Source organism: Poromitra crassiceps, assembly GCF_964638095.1.
Source record: "Poromitra crassiceps genome assembly, chromosome: 11".
Lineage (NCBI taxonomy): Eukaryota > Metazoa > Chordata > Actinopteri > Beryciformes > Melamphaidae > Poromitra > Poromitra crassiceps.
In genome coordinates, this window is record NC_139643.1 from 52,012,772 (window position 1) to 52,040,647 (window position 27,876).

At 45.9% G+C, this 27,876-nt stretch overlaps 1 protein-coding gene and 1 pseudogene across 3 annotated transcripts in view; both read left to right on the top strand.

The window, feature by feature from the left end:
* The first annotated feature begins 4,851 nt into the window (after positions 1-4,851).
* On the top strand, positions 4,852-6,924 carry LOC310785109 (long-chain-fatty-acid--CoA ligase ACSBG2 pseudogene; annotated as a pseudogene). Its single transcript has one exon. The product of its transcript is annotated as a long-chain-fatty-acid--CoA ligase ACSBG2 pseudogene (transcript).
* A 3,677-nt stretch (positions 6,925-10,601) lies between these two features.
* Positions 10,602-27,876, top strand: part of phf14 (PHD finger protein 14) — a 154,743-nt gene continuing 137,468 nt past the window's right edge. The window contains exons 1-6 of one of the 2 annotated variants that reach the window (XM_083646225.1): positions 10,623-10,686; positions 12,372-12,394; positions 12,459-12,546; positions 14,644-15,162; positions 15,852-16,063; positions 21,180-21,309. In XM_083646225.1, coding sequence (XP_083502351.1) covers position 10,686; positions 12,372-12,394; positions 12,459-12,546; positions 14,644-15,162; positions 15,852-16,063; positions 21,180-21,309 — 973 coding nt within the window. In that variant the 5' untranslated portion in view covers positions 10,623-10,685. Of the gene's footprint in view, positions 10,687-12,371; positions 12,395-12,435; positions 12,547-14,643; positions 15,163-15,851; positions 16,064-21,179; positions 21,310-27,876 lie in introns of both variants that reach the window. The other variant, XM_083646224.1, reaches the window with a different exon arrangement.

A 27,876-nucleotide genomic window follows, 5' to 3' on the forward strand; every position in this document is an offset into this window, starting at 1 on the left:
ATATATATATATATATATATATATATATATATATATATATATATATATATACATATATATACATATATATATACATATATATTGGCCTGAATGTTTTGTTTCGAGCCGATATTTCATTTGAAAGCCTTTATCGGCCGATACTGATGACTGTCCGATATCTAGTTGGATTATTTTGGAAAGAATGAAATAACCCTATTCAAATGTTCGTATGGATTCCTGAAGCGGAGAAGTTCCTCGTTCAAAATGATGCGTTGACAGAGATACCTGCTTTGTCTTGTTTCTGCCGTCCTCCTTTGACTTTGCCAGTTTAGCAAACAGGAGACGATTAAAATAAATGAGCCTAGATGGATCCTGATACACGGTGAGGGGAAGACTGATGGGCCAGGCCAGCAAAAGGATGATTACAACTGTCCTTGCGTGATGACAAATGGCACTGTATTGTGTTGGAAAGCGGGAGTTTTTTTTTATCAGCTGGCATCAGAACACTTTGGGGATATCATGGTAGCCATCGCTGTCATCGTTACTATCACCATTGTTGTCGTGGCTTTCCTTCCTGCCCTGCTTTGCTTTACATAAGATGATATTGTTTGAGGAAGACACGACAAGTGGATCTGAAATGGCCGAGGTCAGTCAGGATGATGAATGCCAGTAAGTCCACGTTTGCATTTAACAGACTCACACACGGGTAGGCAGCTGCTTGCTTTCAAACCAGATCTCACTTAAAGACAATTATTGTATATTGCATTATGAATTATGCAGCAACAAATCACGTGATATTACAATAGGTGACATGAGAAGTTTAATTTGACTGAAGGTGCTTCTGGCCTCTACTGGGCCTCCTGAGGATGTAAGTTGTGAACGGGACCATGCTGAGCGAGTATCTGCATATGAAGAATGGGATTTTAAAGCTGCGCCAGGCAAGATTTTTATGTAGAAACACACCTGTCTTATTAGCCTACATCACTAATTGGGGCTGCAACAGAGACTAACTGATGCCTTGATTTCACTCGGGATGCGGAAAATTCATTTGTGGCATCGGACGTACTTCTCCCCATAGGACGTGACAAATTAAAACTTAAGAACCGATTACAAAGTCTCTCCTAAACAGCAGTGAGCTTCTGTCTGTCCAAAGAAGCTGGACTCAAATATGACATCTTTCTCCTTTCTCTTCTCTTCAGTATAAATCATCGGCCCAGACAAAGACTAGGACCACAGACACTCACTGACGGCCCAGTCTAAGACTAGGACCACAGACACTCACTGACGGCCCAGACAAAGACTAGGACCACAGACGCTCACTGACGGCCCAGACAAAGACTAGGACCACAGACACTCACTGACGGCCCAGACAAAGACTAGGACCACACACACTCACTGACGGCCCAGACATAGACTAGGGCCACAGACGCTCACTGACGGCCCAGACAAAGACTAGGACCACACACACTGACGGCCCAGACAAAGACTAGGACCACACACACTCACTGATGGCCCAGACAAAGACTAGGACCACACACACTCACTGATGGCCCAGACAAAGACTAGGGCCACACACGCTCACTGATGGCCCAGACAAAGACTAGGACCACACACACTCACTGACGGCCCAGACAAAGACTAGGGCCACAGACGCTCACTGACGGCCCAGACTTTGCTGACGGCTGAAAATCACATTGGCGTTTCAGACCTTTTAGCTCTTGCAATTTGGAGCCCCCAATGTGTGAAGTTGCCTAAGTGCAGCTTTATATTGAAAATTAACCTCAAGCCATTACTCCCGGGGGGGCAGAATGAAATACCACCACCGATAAAACGAGATGGCAACTTCCTGAAGTTTGATCTAAGAGGCGGGGTATAGGAGAGGCTTCGCAGGCTCATTGCAAAGCGGGGCGATGTTGAGAAACTGTCCCACCACAGATATCAGTCAGCTTGATGAGCCAGAGGACAGAAGCAATTACATGGGGAGCAAGAATAACACAGGGCTTTAGGAAATAAAAACATTACTATAAGGACGCTGCGTGACACATATGGTTTAAAACCTCATTTGAAGAGGAGTAATTGTGCCGGATGTTATTTATGAATCTGGGGGTAAAGTGTACCAAAAGGTTTCCATTGATCTACAGCCTCCCACCACCTCAACATTTTGCATTTAAATTGGAATATTTATCCATTCATATGGTGTAAATCATGTGACACCATGTTGCCCATTCATCTTTCACGAGAGTGCCTTTACGTCTCAGCCCACCATACTAGAGACCTGGAGAAATTGCTTGTGAATTGTATCGCTGCCTCACTGGCAGCGCGTCGCCATGTCTTAATACAATATCAATATTTTCAGCTCAAACTAAAGTCAATGTGATTATTAATGCTGCACTCTCACTCCCGACTCCTCAGATACTACGGATCAGTCAGGAACCCTTGTCGTCGTCACTTTGTCACGAGTGAGAATGTGTCGAAAGACTGTGTTGTCTGCTGTGATTGGCTATCGTTATGTTCTAATCTAGATCACCCTGATTGGTTGCTTTGGATTTTTAAATGAGGGAGAAAGAAGGGAAGTCATTTTAAGGATTTTAACAAGATAATTTAACCTTTTTTCATGGGGAAAAACCATCAGACACAAATTATTATTCAAAGTAGAGTATTTTATACACATCTTGAAACGACTTTATTATTGAAAATTATTCAATTATTAAAAACCCTTTAATACATAATTTATCTGTAGTTTCATTTCATTGAAATGACTCTAATTAGAGAATGTATGACTATTCATAGATTTCTGTTGCGGCACCATGCTGAGGACCGATTTGAAACAACAAGATGCCTTCTATTTACTGTGCAATTGGAAATAAAGATCAAAGAAGACAAACACAGGACCGTCTAACAGGAAAGAACAGGAAGTGGAAATACATTCGGAAGTTCCGATTGTATTTACACTTCCTGTGACTCATAGACTTAGTCTGACTTATAATAATGTGAGTTAAACTAGGTTTGACCAGGTGAGTCAGACTAGTCTGAGCAGGTAAAACAGCCGGCGTTTTGAACAGGAAGTCGTGACATAATGGGTCAAGTGGGCGGGGCTACATAAGGTGAATAGGGGTCACTCTCACACTAACAGCTGTACACAGAGTTCTATCATTCAACACCAAATGAACAACAGATCCTTCTCAGATATTTGAGGGCGTAACCTGAAAAATGTCTTCCTGCTTTAATAGATGATAAATGTGTTGACAACATCCTGTAGGTGGTGCTACATCCTGTGGGTGGTGCTAAGGGAGGGATGGTTTAAATATGCAGCGTGTGCCTCTCCCACACAGAAGGCTTCTTGTCTGGACTGCTGCTGTGTTGCTGCCATGGGTGAGATGAAAGGGAAGCTATGATTCATGTAGGCCCGTTTAGTGTGAGCCAGAGCCCTCCGGCTAGCTCTCCACAGTGAGGCTGCCTAGCATTCACTCGCAGTAGTCAACTTATGGCTGCTCTGACTTTTATTGTATTTTTTCGTCAGCAGAGAATTGGACACAGTGCAATAATACATCTTTGAAGTTCAGTTTGTGGCTGCCGCTGATATTAACGTTGACACTGCCCACTGACGATTTCCACATCAATGTGAGGCACGCAGCGCGGTGCAAATTTGATTTTGATGAATTCATCTGGCTGGAACTAGTGTTGTCATTATACCTGTCCTAGTGTTGTCATTATACCTGTCCTAGTATGACACATGGACTCATGGATTCTCCATTATGCACAGATGAACACCACAGTTGAGTCAGAAACTTTTTTTTTTTACAAAGTTTTCATTTTGCTTTTATTTAGTGTTTCTGTATTTAAGTAAACCTTGTTGGAGGTATGTATTAGTGTAACCGAATGAGGTTGGTTAAAGGCCTGTTAACCATGCAGCTCCACTAAGAGAGGCAGAGTGGTAGTGAGTAGGTTGGTTAAACTCACTCAGTATAAAGGCCTGTTAACCAGCTCCGCCAAGGGAGGTTAGCTCTCTTGGCATGTAAGCGGGAGGTTGGCAGATCGAATCCCGCTCCACCCCTGGGCAAGCCTTTATTTAACATGGGTTGCAGGCAGCCACTGCTGTCAACAGAAGTACACAGGTTACATTCATCTGTTGAAGATGTGGGTTTTATGCATTCATACATGATTTTAATCTCTCTTTTTTGACATACTTTAGAACCACATATTGGTGTTTGGGTCTACCTTATCTTTGAATACACAGGTTTTGCGAGCGTGTCCCACTGATCAATTTAACCATTAAGTGATGTCAACACAGACACCAAAATAATCAATGTGTCCCTGTTAGGCTCCTCCCCTTCCTCCCCTGCTTCACACGGTGCTTCAGGTACCAACAGGAAACATGATCCTACCCTGCTTCACACGGTGCTTCAGGTACCAACAGGAAACATGATCCTACCCTGCTTCACACGGTGCTTCAGGTACCAACAGGAAACATGAAGCACATATTTAGCTCGGGCTCTTCACTGGCTTTCTTCCTCCCCGAGCCGCACAGCCTGGCCCTTTTAGCGTCTTCCTCACACAGGTGATCAAGTTCAGCCCCGGAGAAATGTCAACACTTCCCCCCAACCCCCCCTTTTATTATTATTATATCCCCTATACAACCATTACCAGTGACATCATCAGTGATGTCATAAATCATTGATGATGTCATACCCACTGATGATGTCATAGACATGTTTTGCCACAGGTTAAGGCTTTATTGGCTGAGCTATGAGCTAGTCATCCAATAACCTCAGCAGAGGAGGATTTATGACATCACTGATGTCACTGATGATGTCACAATGCCACACATGTTGCTATAGTAATGACCTGGAATTGTGCTCTGTACCACTCCCAATGGATCTCGGGACTAGCCTTGATACTGAGACAACAAAGCACCCCAGATCCCCTGGACTGAATGAACCTTCTGGAGGACTTTCAACAGAGCCCAACGTGATTCCTTTGCCAACGGCAATAACACTGGCCCCTGCTGACCAGCTATGGAGCACCAGCAGAGACAAGGCGGTCAAGCTGAGAATGGAGGGTTCAGGCCCGGGGTCTGAGACTCCCATTACGATCCATCAGATGATCCTGGAGACGGTGGAGAGCTATGGGGATCATCCAGCTGTGGCTTCCAAGCAGGATGGGCAGTGGGTCACTGTGACCTGGAGTCAATACTATGAGCAGTGTCGAGCAGCCGCCAAGAGTTTCCTCAAGTTGGGGCTGGAGCGTTACCATGGTGTTGGTATTCTGGGATTCAACTCTCCTGAATGGTTCATCGCAGACATTGGCTGCATCCTTGCTGGGGGCCTGGCAGCCGGCATCTACATCACCAACTCCTCTGAGGCATGTCAGTATGTGGCTGCCAACTGTGAGGCCAATGTCCTGGTTGTGGAGAACCACACACAGCTCGTCAAAATCCTACAGGTTAAAGATCAGCTACCTCATCTGAAAGCCATCATCCAATATAAAGATAAGCTGCAGCTGAAGTTACCAAATCTCTACACATGGGCAGAGTTCATGAAGCTGGGAGAGGAAGTGCCTGACGAGCAGCTGGATGCTGTGATTGGCAGTCTTCGGGCCAATGAGTGCTGCACCCTCATCTACACCTCTGGAACCACCGGCACCCCTAAAGGAGTCATGTTGAGCCATGACAATCTCACCTGGATAGCCAATGCGGCGGGTGTCATGTCAGAATTGAGGTACGGCGAGGATGTGTTTGTGACTTACCTGCCGCTCAGCCATGTGGCCGCCCAGGTCCATGACATGTGGATCTGCATGAGGTTCGCAGGAACCACCTACTTTGCTGAGCCAGATGCCCTCAAGGGTTCCTTGGGGACAACTTTGAAAGAAGTGCGGCCAACTACTTTCCTGGGGGTTCCACGCGTGTGGGAGAAGATGCAGGAGAAGATGAAAGCTGTAGGTGCAGAGGTATCTCCATTGATTAAAATAGTGGTAAACTGGGCTAAGTCCATAGGACTGCAGTACAACTACAGTGCCATGAACCAGGAGCCTGCTGTGCCCTGGGGCTTCACGCTGTCTTACTATCTGGTCTTCAAGAGGGCTCGTGCTGCACTGGGCTTAGACCGCTGCAAGCGTTGCTACACAGGCGCAGCCCCCATCACCAAAGACACTCTGGAGTACTTCATGAGCCTGAACATACCTCTGTTGGAGCTTTACGGCATGAGTGAAAGCTCCGCCCCACACACCATCTCCACGTGCAACAGCTATCGCATCACAAGCTGTGGAAAGGTGATGCCAGGCAGCAAGACAAAGCTGGACAATCCAGACAAGGACGGAAACGGAGAGATCTGTATATGGGGACGACACGTCTTCATGGGCTACCTGAACATGCCTGAGAAAACAGAAGAGGCTCTGGACCAAGACGGCTGGCTGCGCTCTGGGGACCTGGGGAGGCACGACGAGTCCAACTTCCTGTACATCACAGGAAGAATCAAGGAGCTGATCATCACAGCCGGTGGAGAGAATATCCCCCCGGTTCCCATTGAGGACGCAGTGAAGGCAGAGACAGCCATCATCAGCAACGCCATGCTGATCGGCGACAAGCTGAAGTTCCTCTCCATGCTGCTCACTCTCAAATGTGTTGTGGACGACAACGGTGAGCCCACAGATGAGCTGAGCCCCGAGGCCGTGGCCTTCTGCCAGCAGCATAGCGACACGGCAACCAAGGTCTCACAGATAATAGCCAATAAGGAGTCAGCAATCTACAAAGCCATTCAGGAAGGCATGGAGCGTGTCAACGCCAGAGTGACCTCGAATGCCCAGAAGATCCAAAAGTGGGTCATCCTGGCACAGGACTTCTCAATATCTGGAGGAGAACTAGGACCCACCATGAAACCCAGGAGGGCTGTTATTGTGAATATGTACCAAGAGAAAATAAATCAGATGTATGGAGTGCAAAAGCAGTAGAATGTACTACATAGGATCCCTAACCCTACATAGGAGTAAACAACAATGAAGAACTATGAGAAACCTGGTCCCAGTCTATGAACAATGAAGAACTATGAGAAACCTGGTCCCAGTCCCATGCACCTGGTCCCAGTCTATGAACATTGCATCATTTGTCTCCTCATTCAGAAATGTAGAAACTCCTATTTAGTGCTGATTTTCACCTGAAAGTCAGGTTTATAATTGAGGCACCTGATCAGAAGCTGGGAGGGAATTCATAAAGATTGTGCACTTTGCACAAACTGCGGTCAGGAACCAAGTGTCTACGAGGCATGCTTGATCCTGGCCACTCTCCAGCAGCCAAAGAGGCTTCTGTGGTTGTTCTCAATATGGCAGCAGTAATATAGATAATCAAAACCCAGCATGCCAGGCAGGGTGTTTGGGTCGTACACACAGATGCACTTGCTGCCATTCTTGCAGAGCCAGATGATGGACAGCAGGACAGGAGTGGATGCAGTCTGGAACACGTATAAGTCTCAAATCCCGAACTTGTGTCAAGCGGGGTGGGACTGCGGGGTGCCGAACACGAGTCTCAGCCAAGATGCCTCTGCCAAAGGGAGCCCAATGGCAGTAGTTCCTCAAAGATAGTCCACATAAAGACCAATTCTTTCAGTTCATCAGTCAGGAACTTTGGAAGAAGACAGCTGATTGGCAATACCACCTCCTCTTGGAAGAAGACAGCTGATTGGCTGTACCACCTCCTCACAACAAAGGCTGACCTTGTACTCATCAACAAGCCTACTGACTTAAGCTTCTTTTATGCTCGCTTTGCCATGAAGGACGCGGGGGAGGAGCGAGGAATGCGAGCGTCAAATGACGTCAATGTGTTGGGCGCGACCAACGACCTGAAGATTTTTCTAGCAGCGCGACCTCCGCACGCTTCTCTCCAAACATGGACGCTTTCGAGCCACTGAGCCCTGAACACTGAGCTGTGTTTTCACCACATTTCTTGACCCATGTGGTAGGCTAAATAAACTTTGATTTGCAACTGTTCGTTTTTAGTCATTTCAACAAGTAAATGTGCTGTGTTGAGAGCATGGTTGAGATAGATTAAAAGCAGCACAGAGTAGCCTATCAGGGCTGAGAACTGAAATTGCTATTCAGTAAAAACAAGTTTGGTGATTCATTCATGTGCTGATGTACGGTCGTTTGAGAGTGAAAGCGCACTCAGTACTGCACATAATAGCGTTTCATTGTGACTTTTCATGGGCTGTTCTCACTGTTCTCACTATTACCATTGTACAATGTAACATGCTGATCACTTGGTTGCCATTCTGAGTATAAAAGCATCTGCCCCAGCGTGAGGTGCGCACGTAACTCGTGGAGCTTGCCTCGCTCCACTATAATGAGACCTTTAGCAGCCTTGTCACCATGCAAGCCGGCAAGCAGAAGCTGACACACGGATGATGCTCCACTTGCGTCATGTTGTCGAGCAGGGTCACACCAAGGCCTACTCAGGACAGTGGATAGTGATGTGGTCGTGCTGGCCATCAATCTGTTCCATGAGTTAGGCCTCTCAGAGCTGTGGATTGGCTTTGGATCAGGAAAGGCATATAAAGATATCCCAATCCACCGCATCTCACAAATGCTGGGACCTCAAAATTGCCAAGCACTCCCCTTCTTCCACGCCTTATGTGTTACCGTCTGACATGTTTGGAGATATATCATATTTTGTTCTTTCTTTTATATTGCTCCTGCATGTTATGATGTCTTGTAAGCCTGCACATGACACTTAAAAAATGAAAATAAAACTAACTAGCCTAACACTCTCTCTGTCTCTCTTCAATTCAAGTGGCTTTGTTAGCACGACATACATTACCAAAGCATATTAACACGTTGAGTGCCAAGGACGAGATATCTCGTCTTACATAATCCAACCGTTGAGTGCCAAAGACGAGATATCTCGTCTTACATAAACATTTTTTTTTTTTGACGGTGGGACATCAATCAACCCCTTTTACGTCTTCTATACCACTATTGGAGGAAGAGAATGTGTATAATCTATTTTACCGACCACTAAGTGGCGACAGTTCTCTCCAGACAGAGAGAAAGCCACAGCCACGGGTCCGCTGGAGAAAGCCATTCTAATTTTCAAGGAAATAGCTGGGCGAAAACTCTTTCGATTTCACACACACACACACACACACACACACACACACACACACACGCGTGCGCGCGCACACACACACACTCGAGTACCTTTGCGCATAAATAAGACCAGAATCGCAAAAGCTTCTTCAAAGCTCTCAGCCGACACCTCAAGAAACGAACGAGCCCGTTCAGTAAGCCAGACTGCCCGAGAGCCGCCAGCAGCAGCAGCCCAGAGGAGCAGCAGCAGCAGCAGCAGCAGCAGAGCGGAGTAGGCTGCCTCAAGATTGGAAGAAGGGGATCGCGAAGGAATTTCTCTCCCGTGTCTAACCCCCCCCCCCCAGGCCCGGCGCTAGGGGCGGGCCTGACCGGGCCGGGCCCCCCCATTCAACAAACTGGCCCCCCCATTCCAAAAAAATAAAAAAAATAAAAAAATATATATATATATTTTTTTTTTTTGCTAAACGTTTTTCCGTTTTTCTGTTTTAAAGTTTAACATGGAATCTGGCTGTCATTAGGCATTGATTAACTGAATGCTATTGCTAACTGTTACTTTGAACATCCATTTGCAATGATTCTGGCTGGATATTAACTATTGTAAATTTGTCACAATGAATGCAATTTGTGCACAATGTGTAAATACACTTAATATTAATTGTTTAGGCCTAATTATTTGTAAAGTCACAACACATTAGAGATGTGTGTAGTTCTTCACAGATTTAGCCTCTTCATTTTGCTCTCAAATGCACCAGGTTGACGAATTTTACTTTAAAATGTACAAAATCTTCTTCCGGGGGAGAATCCCCCCGGACCCCCCTTGGGTACCTTGGCCCCCCCAAGCTAGTGGCAGGCCCCCTCTGTAACTTGGGTCTGGAGCCGGGCCTGCCCCCCCCTCGCCTCTCCTCTCCTCTTCCCCGCTCCTGCGATTCCATTCTCTTTTTTTGGGATCAAACTCGCCTGTGACAAAACACTGCAAAGCCACACCTACGGAGGGAGGAGTTTGGAGACACACACACACACACACACACACACACACACACACACACACACACAAAACAGTATACAGACTTGCCCAAGGGCACCCATAATCACAGGCACGTGAGGTGGTTCTAAAAATCCATTTATCTCAAAACTTCTCTGAAAATCTCTGAAACCATGCTGTACTCAACGGCTAATATCTACATAACTACTAACTCTACAAACGAACTCTTTTAGACAGAGAAAGCACACATTCTATTAGTTCTTTTTAGATGATTGGTGTTCACGAAGTCTTAACAGAAAAGAATCCTCGGCTCTTGTAAAATGAGCCAGAATCCTCAAAAAAAAAACTGGCACAACTTACCTACAGCATTGAAAAAACGGCTGGCACTCAATGTGTTAACACAACTAATAAACACGAAGGGAAATGGCATCTCTCTCTATCTATTACTGCTAGATAGAATAGAATAGAATGTTTAGTGAGTTTAAATGTCTCTCCTTTGCTCCATCTGACCAATCGCCTCGGCTGTCGCCATGGCAACAACATCCAGCCGTCTGTAGGTGACGTCACCGCTCTGTTTTCCGACATGCAGCTAACGGAAGAGCTGCCGTGTTCCCTGTAACGTTAGTTAGCATAAACGACACAAAGCCGATACAGTGAGTGTTGCTTTAACCCATCAAGTCTCTGCACGATCCTGTCCAGTGGAAACTGTCCGCATACCAATGAAACAACGTTATTTATGTGTAGACTCGAGTTATTGCTAATTAGCAGTTAGCATGCTAACCTAGCTCAGCTATGCTTTGCAGCTAGCAGTCTGTTTAGCTAATAATGCTAATGTGATGCATTTTGACGTGCTGTTTGCTATTGTACTTGGTCTGTTCTTGTGTCAGTCTAACTCGGCTATTGTTCCATCATCGTATAGTTTTAACCACGTGAAGCAAAGCACACACATGTATTGTGTCCTGTAGAAAGAAAGTGGACTTGTGGGGCTGCTAAGCTAACTCGCTAAGCAGCTAGCTGGATGTGCTCGGCAGGCGGTGATACAGCTGAGCTGTAACGTTAGTAACACAACAACGCTATTCTACTGAACTCAATGCATGTTTGTACGCGGAAGCTGCTTATTAAACTGAGTTTGTGTGGTGGATTGTTGGCCAAAAGAGCAAAGCCATGGCTACGATATAGGCTGCAGCCTTTGTGTTACTGTAGCTGCAAAGATAACGTTAACGTTTACATGGTGGTGCTCTTTGTTTGCTAGCAGCTTGTACATAACAGCTATGGCTTTGAGAATTGATTATTTAATATCAGCTCAATCACAATCTCACATTTACCTAGTAGCCTACTTGGGAAATAAAGTATGTCGTTTTTGATTGGTGCTGGACATGTATTGGTAAATAGGTGGGTAAACTACAATTTCCAGTCATGCATCAAAACAACCACCTAATACAGACAAAAATCAGTTCTATTTAAAGAAAAGCATTAGTTTATGCTTCCCCTATAAAGTCTTATCGTAGGCTAGGCCCTTTTGGAACTGTCATTTAACTGTATCAGTTACCCTCCACAGTCCCTACACCAGTGGGCAAGCCCACCCCCTTTTCCCAGGAAGATGTGGAAGCCTTTGTTTAAGCTGTATTTCCTCGAATGGCCACTTGGGCTCGGGGGCAGTAGGCAGATCTCCCCATGTTAAAATGCCCGAATTTGTAACAGGATTAAACATCTTTCCACTGAGGGGTGAAACATGGTTTTGGTCTATATAGCTAATTTCACCTTTTCATAACAACTGTAGACAGGTCATTATATACTGTAACTCGCCTCTCCACAGCGTACTAGTCGTTTGTGAATGGTAATGATGAGCGCGTCTCCACAGCCAAGATTCAAGATTCTTTATTGTCACTCCGTAGTACAAGTATCACGTGTGAAATTCTTGTGCTGTGGACTCCGTTTACAACATAGTGCAAAATATAACAGGGCATATGGGTGCAAAAACAACAAGAGACACAACAAGCAGTAAGGCAGTAGAGTGATAAGACAAGTCAGAGACAGTGGCATATTCACTGCACATAGGTGCACATGGCATGTGCATACTTTAGCCATACTTAAACATAGTTGACGTTCTGTTTGCACAGGTGCAAATAGCATATACCTAATTAAACATACAATTAAACATTAGACAACATACGTAATGGTAGCCGCTACAGTACGGTACAGTACAGCTACTACACTATTTGTGTATGTTAAGGAGTCTCGTGGCCTGCAGCCATTCCATCCTACTGAATGTGTTGTCTTGTCTTAGTGGACCGGCTGAAGCGCAGGCAGGTGAATGTGTTGTCTTGTCTTGTCTTAGTGGACCGGCTGAAGCGCAGGCAGGTGAAGCCTCTTACTGAATGTGTTGTCTTGTCTTGTCTTAGTGGACCGGTTGAAGCGCAGGCAGGTGAAGCCTCTGGCGGCCTCCCTGCTCGATGCCTTGGATTACGACAGCTCAGATGACAGTGACTTTGAAGTTGGCGATGCTGCCTCAGGTAATCACAGCACCCTTTAACTGATATATACATTTTTACATCGTTCATATTATTTTTTCAATAATTTGCAACATAGGCATCTAATCTTTGTACTGAAATTATGTTTTGCAGCATTAAAATAAAAAAATAATTTAAATATACAGAATATTGGCGCAAAATATCAGAATATCTGAATGCTGCCTTCTAATATAAAGTGATCTAATCTATGATTTTTTAAATACCTCTTTCGGTGGAAAAGGAATTGCAGTAACAGATCATGAACAGGCACAGCTTACAGTGGCTTGTAATTGATATAAATCATTAAGTCATTTTCTCTTTTCATTGGAGACAGGCGAGCTATCTAATTAGAGAAAAGGTTCGGGCCATATGAATTCCGTTTAATTTTTTAGGGGATAGGAGGATATAATCATCATTATCATCATATAAAAGGGAGGAAGTCTCTGTTTCTATTTTTGTCCCACATTGTGATGTCACTGATGGTGTCACAATGTCTATGACATCATCACTGATGATGTCACAATGTCTATATACCCGAAATAGCAATCGTGATGGTTTCACAGTCAAACATTGCATGTTAAGACAGCTGAGCTCTTCATGAGACCGACAAGCAGGCTTCTACTGCACAGAGCCAGGCGACTCAAGCAGTAGCAGCAGCGGCAGCTACTGCTGTAACAGCTAGCAGTAGCTGCTGCTGTATTTCTCTCTCAACTCTCTCCAGTCTCCTCAACTCTCTCTCATTAGGTTCAAAAGCCCACGCGAATCTAACGTTATATCCGCCAGTAATTCTGTCAGTTTTCTGCCAGCTAGTTAAATTCAACACACACACACACACACATTGTTGGTCAGGATCTGTAACGTTAACGTTATTTGTTTTGCGCCGTTCGATATTGCTGGTAGTGCTGTATCGTATGTAATGGAGCGACTTCAACTTTCACTTTGGAAACGGGCGAGTTAAATTCACAGTTGAAGACTTGTACTCACTTTGGGTTGAAAACAGGAAAGAACGTGAAGTTTCTTCTTTGTCTTAAAAGTTTTCACAACAAAACAACTGACTTCTCACGCGCGGGGGACGCCCCGGCGACATTAAACAAGCGCACCCAGTGCAGAGAAGCACTAGAGCGGAGGAGGGGGAGGGGAGGCTTCTCTGAGTCAGAACTGGGTGCGCTCGTTTAATGCCGCCGGCGCGGCATTACCAAGTAAGTGGACTTGGTATTTTTTATTATTAAAAATATTTTTTTAAATTCGAACAGATAATTAATTACGATGATCCGATGTAGAAGGCTCAGAGGTCGATGGGGGGTCGGCCCATCACGATGGTCGATGCCATCGTCCATCGTGCCAACCCTACTATATACCGTATATATATATATATATATATATATATATATATATATATATATATAATCAAGTGGCATGGTTGTCAGGCTATGGGACTCAATTTCTGTTCCTCCCCAAGAAAGTCACACGTGTCCCCCAGATACGCCATAGTGCCATACTGTCTTCTTAAGCTTGTTCTTCAACTTGAATGTGACTAAATATAGTCTATGGTCTAAATGCCGCGTCGAGCTGAATATATTTTGCCTCGGTCATATTTTATAATGGAATTATCTGAGTAACTCGAGGAATCGTTTCAGCCGTAGCGGAAAGTGGAACGTTTCTCCGTGCTGACGGAAAAGGCGATTTTCAATTAGCTTGATTCATGACATGGAGCCAATCCCTGTCCAGTATTCAGCAGTTAAAGCACTTGTTTGCATGCTCTGATTGGCTAGTTATTTTGTAGATAATCCTGATTGGTTGCTCTGGAATTTCTAATGAGACAGAATGAGGAAGATAATATCACTTTTCTTTGGTGGGCAAAACCATCAGACCTCAAATTATTGTTAAAAATATAGTATTTTAGTATTTGATATACAGTACATCTTAAAACATGACTTTAGGGGGTCTTTAAGCTATTCAGAAAATTGTTGTTATTATTGTCTTAATCTGGTTAATATCTGAATATTGCAGTCCATGTAAACGTAGTCATTGAGTGGTTGGTTTTCACACTGACTTCATTATTCCCCTTTTGACTGTCATCACTGTGTGGTCTTCTGATAGGCTCAGAAGGCAATGGGAGTGGTGAGGAGAAGGTGACAGACAGTGACTGTGAGAACGTTGGCTCTGCAGATGATGGTATAGACGAGGACGAGGCCAGACTGCTGGCTGTGGAGGACACGCTGAGCGAGGACGAGGAGAAGCCCCGCCAGCAGCAGCAGCAGCTCTCCTCAGACAGCTCGGCCAAAGATCCCCCCGCCGCCACGCCCCCGCCCAGGAGCCGACGCAAGAGCAGGAAGCCCCCCGCAGACACCGAGGCCAGCACGGCGCCGGGCAGCAGCGGCAACGGCTCCACGCCGCAGTCGGCCTCCGGGGGCAGCGTGAGCGCCGAGGAGGCCCAGGCCGAGCCCAAGAAATGGAACTTTCGCAGGAACCGCCCCCTGCTGGACTTCACCACCATGGAGGACCTGAACGAGATGGACGACTACGACAGCGAGGACGACAATGACTGGAGGCCCACAGCCGGGAAGAAGAAGAGCAAGACGAGCACCCAGAAAGGAGGAGCCGAGGAAGAGGAGGACGGTAGGTCCTGCACCATCTGGAAACCAGCGCCAGTTCACAATAGCTGCAACCACATGTGCAGGGGCAGCCCACTCTACTCTAACTCTGCCACCCTGCATTTTGAAATTTGAATACAAACACACACATGCGCACACACACACACGTACACACATGTACACACACACACGCATGAGCGCACACACACACACACACACACACACACACACACACACACACGCATACGCACACACACAAACGACCTCCATGCCAAATTTCAGCCTCCTATGGCGAAAGCTGTGCCCGTTAAATGGTGAACTTTTTGTGGACAGAGTGACTTATAGAGCTGCTGGTCCCACCTAAAAAGATCTAATTGTGAAAAACTGTTTTGCCAGCAGCTTTCCTGATTGGCCGGTTACGATGTCACCTACGAGGCGGGTCGCTGATTCGCTAGAGCACTTTGTAATTTCTGAAAACTCCCTCCCAGGGCTGGAGGCCAGACGGTCTGGTAGAAGGAAATGACATGTGAGGTCACGTGACCGGCTCCTTTACCAGGCTACTACTCTTCCTGGTCATGTGACCGGCTGCTTTACCAGACTAATGTTGGCACACACATTTCACCTTTAATAAACATCGCACCTCCTGCGATTTGAAAATGACTGTGGGCCATATTGCGATTTCAAATAAAATGTGGATAAATTGTGCATCCCTAGAGGACGGCGGCAGCGCCAGTGAAGACGACGATAATGATGACGACGATGATGATGACGACGACGATGATGACAAGGACGATGGCGACGACAACAACAACAGCAGCAGTGACAGTGACAAAGATGTGAAGAAGCCCAAGAAGAAGGCCAAGAGCAACAGTGCCTTTGACGAGGAGCTGACTAACGACAGCATGTCCCAAGGAAAAGGCAACGAGGTAAGTGCCACGCTAAAGCCCATGGCACACCAGTCACACAATGTGTCATGGCTGTCTGAGGTAAGTGCCACGCTAAAGCCCATGGCACACCAGTCACACAATGTGTCACGGCTGTGCCACGCTAAAGCCCATGGCACACCAATCACACAATGTGCCATGGCTGTGCCACGCTAAAGCCCATGGCACACCAGTCACACAATGTGTCACGGCTGTGCCACGCTAAAGCCCATGGCACACCAATCACACAATGTGCCATGGCTGTGCCACGCTAAAGCCCATGGCACACCAATCACACAATGTGTCACGACTGTGCCACGCTAAAGCCCATGGCACACCAATCAAACAATGTGCCACGACTGTGCCACGCTAAAGCCCATGGCACACCAATCACACAATGTGCCATGGCTGTGCCACGCTAAAGCCCATGGCACACCAATCACACAATGTGTCACGACTGTGCCACGCTAAAGCCCATGGCACACCAATCACACAATGTGCCACGACTGTGCCACGCTAAAGCCCATGGCACACCAATCACACAATGTGCCATGGCTGTGCCACGCTAAAGCCCATGGCACACCAATCACACAATGTGCCATGGCTGTGCCACGCTAAAGCCCATGGCACACCAATCACACAATGTGCCACGACTGTGCCACGCTAAAGCCCATGGCACACCAATCACACAATGTGCCACGCTAAAGCCCATGGCACACCAATCACACAATGTGCCACGGCTGTCTGTCCTTGTTTGGTCAGATGTGACATGTTCTGTTTAGCCCATGATGGCACAACAATCACACATTCTCCAACAACTGCGGTTGGGAGTTGTTGGAGAATGTTGGATTGTTTTTATGTTTCATTTTGTTTGCTTTTTGTTTGTTCTTCTCTCTTGTTTTTGTTGATATTGTATGTTTTGATCTAATTGTTGTTAATATTGGTTTAATTTATTAGGTAAGAGACCTGGCATAAGCCAATTAGGGTTTCTTGTCTCTGTACTTGGACAATTTTTTCATCAATTTGTATCCTCTCATTTGTTCTTGATTTGACTATGTGCTAAATACATAAAGTCCCCCCCCCCCACTCCCCATCATATGTCACTCTACAGCTACAGCAGCTGGACTACACTCGTTACATCAAAGTATTATAACGTTTTTACTCCATTACATTACTCTTTCATGCACCGCTTGGACTGTAAATTGCTATTTAAAGGAGGACTTACCCCCTAGATATGTATTAGAACAGTGATTTGAAAATACCTATGGAAAAAACCAAGAAATGACATATGCTCTTGTCTATACTGGACTCTTTGGCTGTGCTCAAGTCGAGATTCTTTTTCGGAAATCGACGCCATTACAGTTTGCCTACTGCCTCAAAAATAATTTATTTGAGAGGGGCAATATCTCTATAAATATCAACAACTAGCCAACGCTGTTGGTCTGTATGGAAACAGAAAATCTGAAAATGGTTTTAAGTTATATCAATTTGGTAATTCAGTGGCGAACTAGAAATTTAATTATTTTTCTGCATGTATCTCTATGGAAACTACTCAAACTACGTTACGGGAGCAAAGTGACATGGGCTCGTTAACAGCAGCACACCCACAATAGGACAAACCTCTCGCTCTGGGGTAACACAATGCGAGATTTCTCCACGTCATTCCCTCGTACAACTAGCGATAAACCGCGCAATGAAATCCGTTTTTAATTTGCGTTTTGGGGCTTTTCGTGATTCTTGTTGAAAGTTACAGCACCTATGATTTTTCCTCTCAGGGCGCAGAGCAGGACAGAGCTCTTCTCCTCCTCGGAGCACACACACACAGACAGAGCCAGTTGCTCTGCTCTGCTGACTGAAAGCCCCCGCCTCTCACTGCTGCTGTGTGCAGTGTGCGCGCGCCCCGCGGGTGCATGAGCGAGCAGACTCCCGTTTGACTGGCCGAGAGAAAGTGCTTCCAAGTCGGACTGATAGCCGCGGAAATGTCAGACTGTGCACAGAGAGCACTGGAGAAAGTGCTCCAGACAGCAAAACACACACACAGCGAGTCAACCCCCCCCCCCCCCCCCCCCCCCGTTGCTTGTACACAGTGACGATATTACAGTAGCCGATGTGTTTAGACCAGCTTTGTCACGTTGTCACGTCGTAGTATAGCGTTATATTTTACATGTGCGCTAAACTGCGACCATATTTGTTTGCGGAAATATCAGACTGCGCTCTCTGCTCTCAGAGAGCCCAGCTGCTGCTGGCCTGCTGCGCGCGCCCGCGGAGCTTGGGGCTCGTCCATGTTACAGTATGACTCTCTCCCGCCTGCCTCTGGGCTGGAGACAGTGCTTGCAACTCGGACTGATAATATAAACATCATCATTCGAGCTTATCCAGGTAAGATATCAATAAAGTAATGACACATTCAGCAGGAAACTAACTATAATTAAGACATGTGCCAACTTTGACGACGTTTGGTTCAGTATTTTAACTCATTGAATGCCAATGACGACAGCTGTCGTCAATTCAAATACTGACGTAGAGTGCCAATGACGACGGTTGTCGTCAATTCAAATACTGACGTAGAGTGCCAATGACGACGGTTGTCGTCAATTGCGTTTTTTGACGGTGGGACGTGGATCAATCCCTGATACATCTCTGGTACAACTATTGTAGCTATTGGAGGTCTATAACCTATTTTACAGAACCCTTAGGTGGCGACAGTGCTCTCCACATAACAGAAAGGCAAGGAAAAAACAAAGAAGAAGTCGTTATGGAAACGGAAATCGCATCGCATCCGTATGCATCGATATGCTGAAGCACGTTACTGCAGCTGTGCCTGCAGCAGCCAATCTGCTCCCACAATTGAGCCGCTCTGTGTCGGTTGCGACAGCACATCCGCACATCCACACCGTGGAGTTATTATTCTCAACTGGAAGCATCGTTGCCGGTGACAAACACACGCGGAACGCTGTAAAAAAGCTGCACCCTTCACTGTGCGCACAGCAAACTCAGCAGAGAGCCACCACAGACAGGAGGAGGAGTGTGCAGTTGAGGCGGGGCGGGGCGGGGGGGGGGGGGGGGGGGGGGGGGCACGCAGAGCAGCACGCAGAGCAGCACGCAGAGCAGCACGCAACACCCAGACAGACCCAGGCAGCAGGACAGGATTGACAAACGCAAGCCAGAATATCCGATGCCCACCAGCAGCAAATCAAGACCAGCAAGAAGCTGCAACCAGCAGCGCACGCAGGGGCCAGCGCTGCTGGTTGTAGCTAAAAATATTATTCTGCCAAACAAAATTCCCTGGCCTAAACTGTTTTATTGAAGGAAATTATTTTTGAGGTGTGACTACATTAGAAAAGATTAGCTTCAGAGTCAGTGTGTGCTTGAAATGTTTAATTTCACAAAAGGCCAATTATCTCAGCTTCTAGAAAAAAATTGCTGTTTTTGGATGAATCAAGCTATCTTCTCCGGCTCATAACTAAAGAACGGAAAATGGGATCAATAAACTTTTTTTTGCAGATGATAGAATAGAGTCTCATCGTTCTTTGTGCGTGTTCAGTGTTTACATAGTAATATCACACAATATTCTGTGGGCCTCGAGAAATCACTGAAAACGCTCTGAAACTCTGGCACTGGGAGCGTCCGTTCTCCAAAAGTGGCTGGCACTCAATGAGTTAAGAGCAAACTTCAATAGAAATAGGCTTGGAGTTCTGAGGAGCCGAAAGGGTACAGGGGGGGTAGGGGAGTAATTATCTTGAAATCCCATAGTCTTTGGGTCACCGTGACGTCACGACGTGTCAAATATCCCATTCATTTGAGAAAAAAAAAAAAAGCAGTGTTACACCCTTAGAGGGCGCTTATGCCAGGTATGCTGTAAATTCCTATTGAATGCCTACTTAACACTCATAAGCTGGTTTCCATCCAAATGTATCGCAACTTTTATTCGAATTTTCAGAAAGTCAGCAAAATAAAATGCGAAACAATGCGCGTTTCCATCCACTGCTATTTTGCGAATTGTAGAGCTGTCAATCACCTCGTGTTTGAGGCTGTCTGAGCTGCTGATCAGCTGCTAGACTCGATATACAGCTCTGTTAAACACATCTAACCTTATTAATTTAAAGTTTCTTGATGATCTACAAGTAGATAAAGGTACCATAACGCTATTTCTGGATTACCAGGTGCGACTCGGCAAAAAAAATTGTAAAATAACAACGTTGTGGACCAACGTTGCTATGTTACAATTTCGACTCCGAAATTGTAAAATGGTAATCCACGGAGCAGATAGTAAGTGAATACAATTTCATTCAAGTCTAGAAGTGAGTCGCCTTAAAGTTAATATCCCAGTCTTCTTCTGTTTACCACGGCGGGTATTGTGCTGCGCGTACCATTATTTACCGTGTGTAGCCCTATTGTGTGGAGGCTACACACGGAATATCGCTTAAACTGTTTCCACCGCACGTTTCGCATTTTCCTTTTATCGATACACCCGACTTTTCCGCCTCCCTCAAGCTCGAAAACTTTTTTAGCGATATTTGGAGGTTTTTGCGAATTAGGCAGCGTTTCCACTCGGGTTTTTTTATGCGCAAATTGAAATTTCGCATCAAAACAGGTGGATGTAAACCCGACTATATTCGTGTGTACCGTATATTGTATATATTGGACTGCACTTGCAATGTTGTGATTTTTGTCTTTTAGATATTTTCTTTTTATCTCGGAATATTGATATGAGCGCTACACTGCACACTTACACCAAATTCCTCGTATGTATATTGTGGCAATAAAAGTGATTGTGATTGTGATTGGGATAGAAACCAGTGGTTTTTGTCCTGCTCAGCAGCTACTTTGTTTCATCACATAATACCAAACACAATGATATCACAAAGCAGCCATTGAATCCAGTGAGAAGTTGAGATGGTATCAGAGAGAGAGATCCTCAGAGACGGCTTGTGGCTTTGTGCTAATCCAGCACATCATCATTGTGTCTGGGATTTTGCTCACTGACAATAAGTGGATGAGTGGTCAGGAAAGATGTGTCACTCTGTGGCTGATTCCCCAGGACATCCTGCTGGACAGAGCCCAGAGCTGGAGCACTCAGATCCTCATCTGCTGTGTGTGTGTGTGTGTGATTCCCCAGGACATCCTGCTGGACAGAGCCCAGAGCTGGAGCACTCAGATCCTCATCTGCTGTGTGTGTCTGGGAGACAACAGCGAGGATGCAGACGAGATCATCCAGTGTGACAACTGTGGAGTGACTGTGCATGAAGGTAAGGACCAGGGATGGAGGGGCGGGGGGGGTTTACTGACAACCGACCCTCATTAACCGTTCATTAATCGGTAAAAAAAACAAAGTTGACAGATTCATCGATTACCAAAACAATAGTTTAGTTGCAGCCCTAAACATTATGTTGATGTTGGCAGCTTGAATTAAAATATATATCAGTATCGGCCTTCCAAAACCCATCTTGGTTGCTTTTGTTTATTTATTTATTTATTTGATTTGTCTAAGGCTTAATATATACAGTTAATACTCTGGTAACATGAGAAAGTGCATGTTTTTCCTTCCTATATGTATCCTGTAGTAGAATCCCTTCTTCTGTGATATTGCAGTATCATCAGGATCAGGAAGTGGGCAGTAGAGACTGAGGGAGTCAACCTCCTCGTCTAGCTTTATCAGCTGATTGCGTCTGACTGGTTGGAAACAAAATCGATGACTTTTTAAATCGTCTGTTGGATGTGGCCTTCTCTTCCAGACAGCCGTAGTTAAGGCTGACCATGCGGGGTGGATCAATGTGACTGCTAATTTTCAATCCCTTTATTTATTTATTTATTTATTTATTTATTTATTTATTTATTTATTTATTTATTTATTTATTTATTTATTTATTTATTTAGCTTTTCTTTTACTGTGGACGGGGATTGTCGGCAGGTGTTTTTTTTTTAGAGTTTTCATTTGGCAAAAACACAAACTGTTTGATCCTCCAAGGTGTCACAATAACTCTCACTGCGTGTACAGTAGCTTACAGTTCATTTGACATTGGTTAGACTGATACCAGGACCTGAACACTGCCTCTGCCAGCATATTGTGATACGAGGCAACATCATTGTTGCAGTTTCATTGAGTCGCCATTTAAAAATGAAACAACAAAAGCAACATTGCATGGTTGAAAAATGGTGCTTTAATGGCTGACACTGAAAATATTGACTGGTGACAGAGATCTATTGAGATGTATAACACACACACACACACACACACACACACCCCTCGCCCTTCTTATAGAAACATGGCACTTTATATCACGGTGATTGGCTGCAGTGAATCAGGGCGTAACCTTGGAGCAGCGAGAAGTTTTCACGTGCGAGCAGTACTTCAGAGAACACCGTGAGGTAGTCAATTCTCTCCAGGCAGACAGAAGATATTAAGAGCAGGTCCTACATTTATCTGCCTCCCTTCGTGGCTTGATATTTTGTTCCTGGGAGACGTGCAATCTCCCTGAAAAGACACAGAAGGGAGACAAAGTGCGCTGCAGTGGAGGCTTGAGAGAAGAGCACTTCTTATCTTCCTCTCTCTGAAGACGTGAACGGTCTTTTTTCCTGTGCCAGTACAGTTTGGAACTTAATTCTACCAATACGTTTGCCTTCTTGTGTTGTTATGCTGAAAATCGATGGATCTATTGTGCTACTGGAGGTTTAATTAAAAGCCTACGCTAGTTTCTGTGATGAGAAATGATCTGATCCTTACTTGAGATCTACAACTCAACTTATCATCCCCCGAGACGGTTCTATTTGTGTTAACTTTCCTCAGATTCAACATTCAACATTCTTACAGTTAGAAAATAAAATGCTCTTACATTAGTCTAGGCACTCTAGGGTGAGGTGCTTGGTGTGTGAACTTGCTCTTACATTAGTCTAGGCACACATGGGCAAAAATACGGCATGTGGCCCGTGGGCGCCCCCTGTGTGGCCCGCGCTGGAATTGCATTTTTTATTTTTTTTATTTCTTTTTACAGTGCACCTGAACACAACATACAAGATACCCGCTGAATAAGTGTCCAAATGTTCATGTCATTCCGGCCAATACTCCACTTCTGTTATAGCATTTCAGTCTGGAATATGGAATATCTTTCAATAATCTTTATGACTAAAAGGCTAAAAGTAATCTCATGTGTAAGAAATGACTGTTCCACAGTCGTTTCAAATGTGTAATTATCTTTAAAGCCGTGTAGGACCTTGATGACCTGCTGCACAGAGCGCTGTTGGCTTGTTTATTGTGTCACATGTCGCTCTCCTTCTCTGGTCGTGTACTAAATGTTCCTGTGACTGCAGCTATGAGTGAATTGTGCCCCGTCTGTATTTATATCAGGGATGTTGCCAGCATGAGATCTAGCGTCTGATTCTGAGTAAGTGCAGTACTGAGGCTGGCTGGTTGGACCTGGCTCTGTGCTGAGGCTGGCTGGTTGGACCTGGCTCTGTGCTGAGGCTGGCTGGTTGGACCTGGCTCTGTGCTGAGGCTGGCTGGTTGGACCTGGCTCTGTGCTGAGGCTGGCTGGTTGGACCTGGCTCTGTGCTGAGGCTGGCTGGTTGGACCTGGCTCTGTGCTGAGGCTGGCTGGTTGGACCTGGCTCTGTGCTGAGGCTGGCTGGTTGGACCTGGCTCTGTGCTGAGGCTGGCTGGTTGGACCTGGCTCTGTGCTGAGGCTGGCTGGTTGGACCTGGCTCTGTGCTGAGGCTGGCTTGTTGGACCTGGCTCAGTGCTGAGGCTGGCTTGTTGGACCTGGCTCTGTGCTGAGGCTGGCTTGTTGGACCTGGCTCTGTGCTGAGGCTGGCTTGTTGGACCTGGCTCTGTGCTGAGGCTGGCTTGTTGGACCTGGCTCAGTGCTGAGGCTGGCTGGTTGGACCTGGCTCAGTGCTGAGGCTGGCTGGTTGGACCTGGCTCAGTGCTGAGGCAGGCTTGTTGGACCTGGCTCAGTGCTGAGGCTGGCTTGTTGGACCTGGCTCTGTGCTGAGGCTGGCTTGTTGGACCTGGCTCTGTGCTGAGGCTGGCTTGTTGGACCTGGCTCTGTGCTGAGGCTGGCTTGTTGGACCTGGCTCTGTGCTGAGGCTGGCTTGTTGGACCTGGCTCTGTGCTGAGGCTGGCTTGTTGGACCTGGCTCTGTGCTGAGGCTGGCTTGTTGGACCTGGCTCTGTGCTGAGGCTGGCTTGTTGGACCTGGCTCTGTGCTGAGGCTGGCTTGTTGGACCTGGCTCTGTGCTGAGGCTGGCTTTTTGGACCTGGCTCTGTGCTGAGGCTGGCTTGTTGGACCTGGCTCTGTACTGAGGCTGGCTTGTTGTTGGACCTGGCTCAGTGCTGAGGATGGTTTGTTGGACCTGGCTCTGTACTGAGGCTGGCTTGTTGTTGGACCTGGCTCAGTGCTGAGGCTGGCTTGTTGGACCTGGCTCTGTACTGAGGCTGGCTTGTTGGACCTGGCTCTGTACTGAGGCTGGCTTGTTGTTGGACCTGGCTCTGTGCTGAGGCTGGCATGTTGGACCTGGCTCTGTGCTGAGGCTGGCTTGTTGTTGGACCTGGCTCTGTGCTGAGGCTGGCTTGTTGTTGGACCTGGCTCTGTACTGAGGCTGGCTTGTTGTTGGACCTGGCTCTGTGCTGAGGCTGGCTTGTTGTTGGACCTGGCTCTGTGCTGAGGCTGGCTTGTTGTTGGACCTGGCTCTGTCCTGAGGCTGGCTTGTTGTTGGACCTGGCTCTGTGCTGAGGCTGGCTTGTTGGACCTGGCTCTGTGCTGAGGCTGGCTTGTTGGACCTGGCTCTGTACTGAGGCTGGCTTGTTGGACCTGGCTCTGTACTGAGGCTGGCTTGTTGTTGGACCTGGCTCTGTGCTGAGGCTGGCATGTTGGACCTGGCTCTGTGCTGAGGCTGGCTTGTTGTTGGATCTGGCTCAGTGCTGAGGCTGGCTTGTTGGACCTGTTGGCTTCCGCACGAAGCTGGTGGGTGCCTGGTACTCTGCGGATCCCACTCGCGTATCATGACAACAGGCTGAATCCCACTCGATTTGGGGGTGGAACACGCCAGGATTGGCCAATGCCAAAGCCAGTCCTCATAATTGTCAAATCAAATCATAGACACGTATATGGTCCGCTAGGGCTGTCACTTTTTCCCCAAAATAAAATTTGAACGAACTTTAATTGCCCGAAATTCGTTCGAATATATTCGAAGTTTTCTGGTTAATTAAAAAAAAAAAAAAAAAAAAAAAAAATTTTTTTTTTTTTTTTCAGTCCAGCAGCCTGTTGCACCAGCTGAACGTAAGTTCTGTCTTAAGTTAGGGTGTAAAGTCCACACTAACTGCTACGTTCAAACTAGTTAGTTTGACACTAAAGTTGTGTCTTTGTTTGGTTGCACCACAGAGACGTAAGGTACATCTTAACTAGTAGACCCTAAAGTCCATACTAACCAAAATAGTGTCGCAGACAATGACGTGTACAGTATCTGTGACCAATCAGTGAAAAGCACGGTGGAAACGGTGTTTATTTACGGTTGTTTAAGTGGAGTGAAAACAGGACATGTTGCCCACCGCAAATTAGTGCTTTCATATTTCATCAACACTAATCAAATGAGAACGTTATTGAGTAACGTTCGTTTAGGTTCATATTACTGTTAACGTTTATCTGTGAGCTCTTCATCAGTATTGTAGGCTATACCACCATCCTGCCTCACTAAATTGTTGCGGTTATTTTAATTTGTATGCAGTGCTGCAGCTTGTGGGAAACAAAAGCGTGAGTCATAAATATCAAAGGGTGTAATTTATCACGGAGAGCGCGTTGCGGACGCAAAACAACGATGCGCCACGGTGCCAAGTTGCAATCCGTGCCGACTGCTATTTTACGGAGGACTTTATACCTAGTAAGACGTAGGTGTAAATTTTAAGTTCTAACTTATGCCTACGTTGTAACTATTTCACTTGGTGCAACCCAAATATTTTTAGTAGTGCGTAAACTCGGACTTAGTGAGACTTTACGTTCAAACTAGCTTACGTTTCAACTTACGCACAGCTGGTGCAACCCACTGCAGGCCACCGGGCATCAGCCCGACGTGTTAGCTTGGACGCTCACAGTCACAACACTGCCTCACAAACTTGGCTGCATCCAACTCGAGACAACTTTTCAGACCCTGGAGACAATCTTTCTCAGAAGAGACTAACGCGACAAATCTGGAGACTTTTTCTGACATGGGATTAACATTACCAGCAAGCAGCAGTTGGTTAATTTTGGTTCATAAAAAAAAAAAATAATAATAATAATAATAATAATTTAATAAAAAAAAAAAAAAAAAAATTCGAACATTCAAATTACATTTCGAAAACGAACCCCTCCCCCCACATTCGAAGTTGTATTCGAATTTCGAATGAAAAGTGACAGCCCTATGGTCCGCCTCTCAATTCGTTTTCAGTGTCCGACGCTCGCGCTGGTGCATTCCGTTTCGGTTCACTTCGACTTTAAGGTAAACTACGAAACCAGAATCAATTGTACTGATCACCTGTTCGCTCATACAGGGCAACACAGAGTACCTTGAGTGTGGTTGAAACCTCATACCGTCAACGTCACTATCATCAAATGTTAACTGGCGCCCCTTTGTACGGGAAACAGAGTGCAGGACTTGTGAGGTAGACATGAGAGACGGACCGTATGCGAGTCACTGTCGCCGCTCGTCTTTTTTGTCCGGACGGACGCCATCGCTCCTCCTCGCACGACAGGAAGAGGCGGAGATGAAAAGCCCCTACGAGCCAGATCAAAAGCCCCTAGGAGCCAGATCAAAAGCCCCTACGAGCCAGATCAAAAGCCCCTACGAGCCAGATCAAAAGCCCCTACGAGCCAGATCAAAAGCCCCTACGAGCCAGATCAAAAGCCCCTACGAGCCAGATCAAAAGCCCCTACGAGCCAGATCAAAAGCCCCTACGAGCCAGATCAAAAGCCCCTACGAGCGGGGTCCAAAGAGCCGCCGTCCACGCTAGGGATGTTCATTTTGAAAATTTTCCAAAATCGATAATCGGTGAATATTAACGATCAATTATCGATCATCGATTTTATTAATACTTAGAAAATTTTCAATATTTTCAATATTTTTTTTTTTTTTTTTTTTTTTTTTTTTACAAAATGAATGCCTATGGCAGAAAATACGAAAGACAACGTGTTCTCCTCAATGAACTCTTTATTTCAATGTGTCTCCTCTCCAACACTGCTGTCCCCGGCGCATGCCGGTGTGAATTTCCCATGTTTAAAACAGTTTTGTTGGCACAAAGGCCCGTGCCCAGCCAGAAAACTAGAGACTATATGAAGCTCCACCTCACGTTAGTCGGCTGTGCAATGGAGTGGGGCGAGGAGGAACGAATTCCACCCAAACCTAGTCAAATTTTTTTTTTTTTTTTTTTTTTTTTTTTTTTTTTTAATAATTAAAAAATCGATCCAAATGCCACAGGATCGATTCCAATCCTTAACGATCGATTATCGATTTTCGATAATTGATGAACATCCCTAGTCCACGCCGAGCACACAGAGTCCCGCTCCTGCTGGCCGGGCTTTTGATGATCCCACTCTGGGTGGAGATCATGAACCATACTGCTGCCTCTCTCTTTTATTTGTTTGGACTGTAAACGCTCATTAAGGCCATTATTTCTTACATCTTGACTCATTACACTTTCTCTCCCTCGACTCCCCCTGCCCCCCCCACTCCCCCCCCCCACCACCCAATTACTTTGTGGGTTCAGTTTTCTTATTGTGTCATTAACGGGTAATGGTTTCCCCTCGTCATTCAGTGGTGGGAGGCAATTTAAAAAAAGCTTATTTAATAA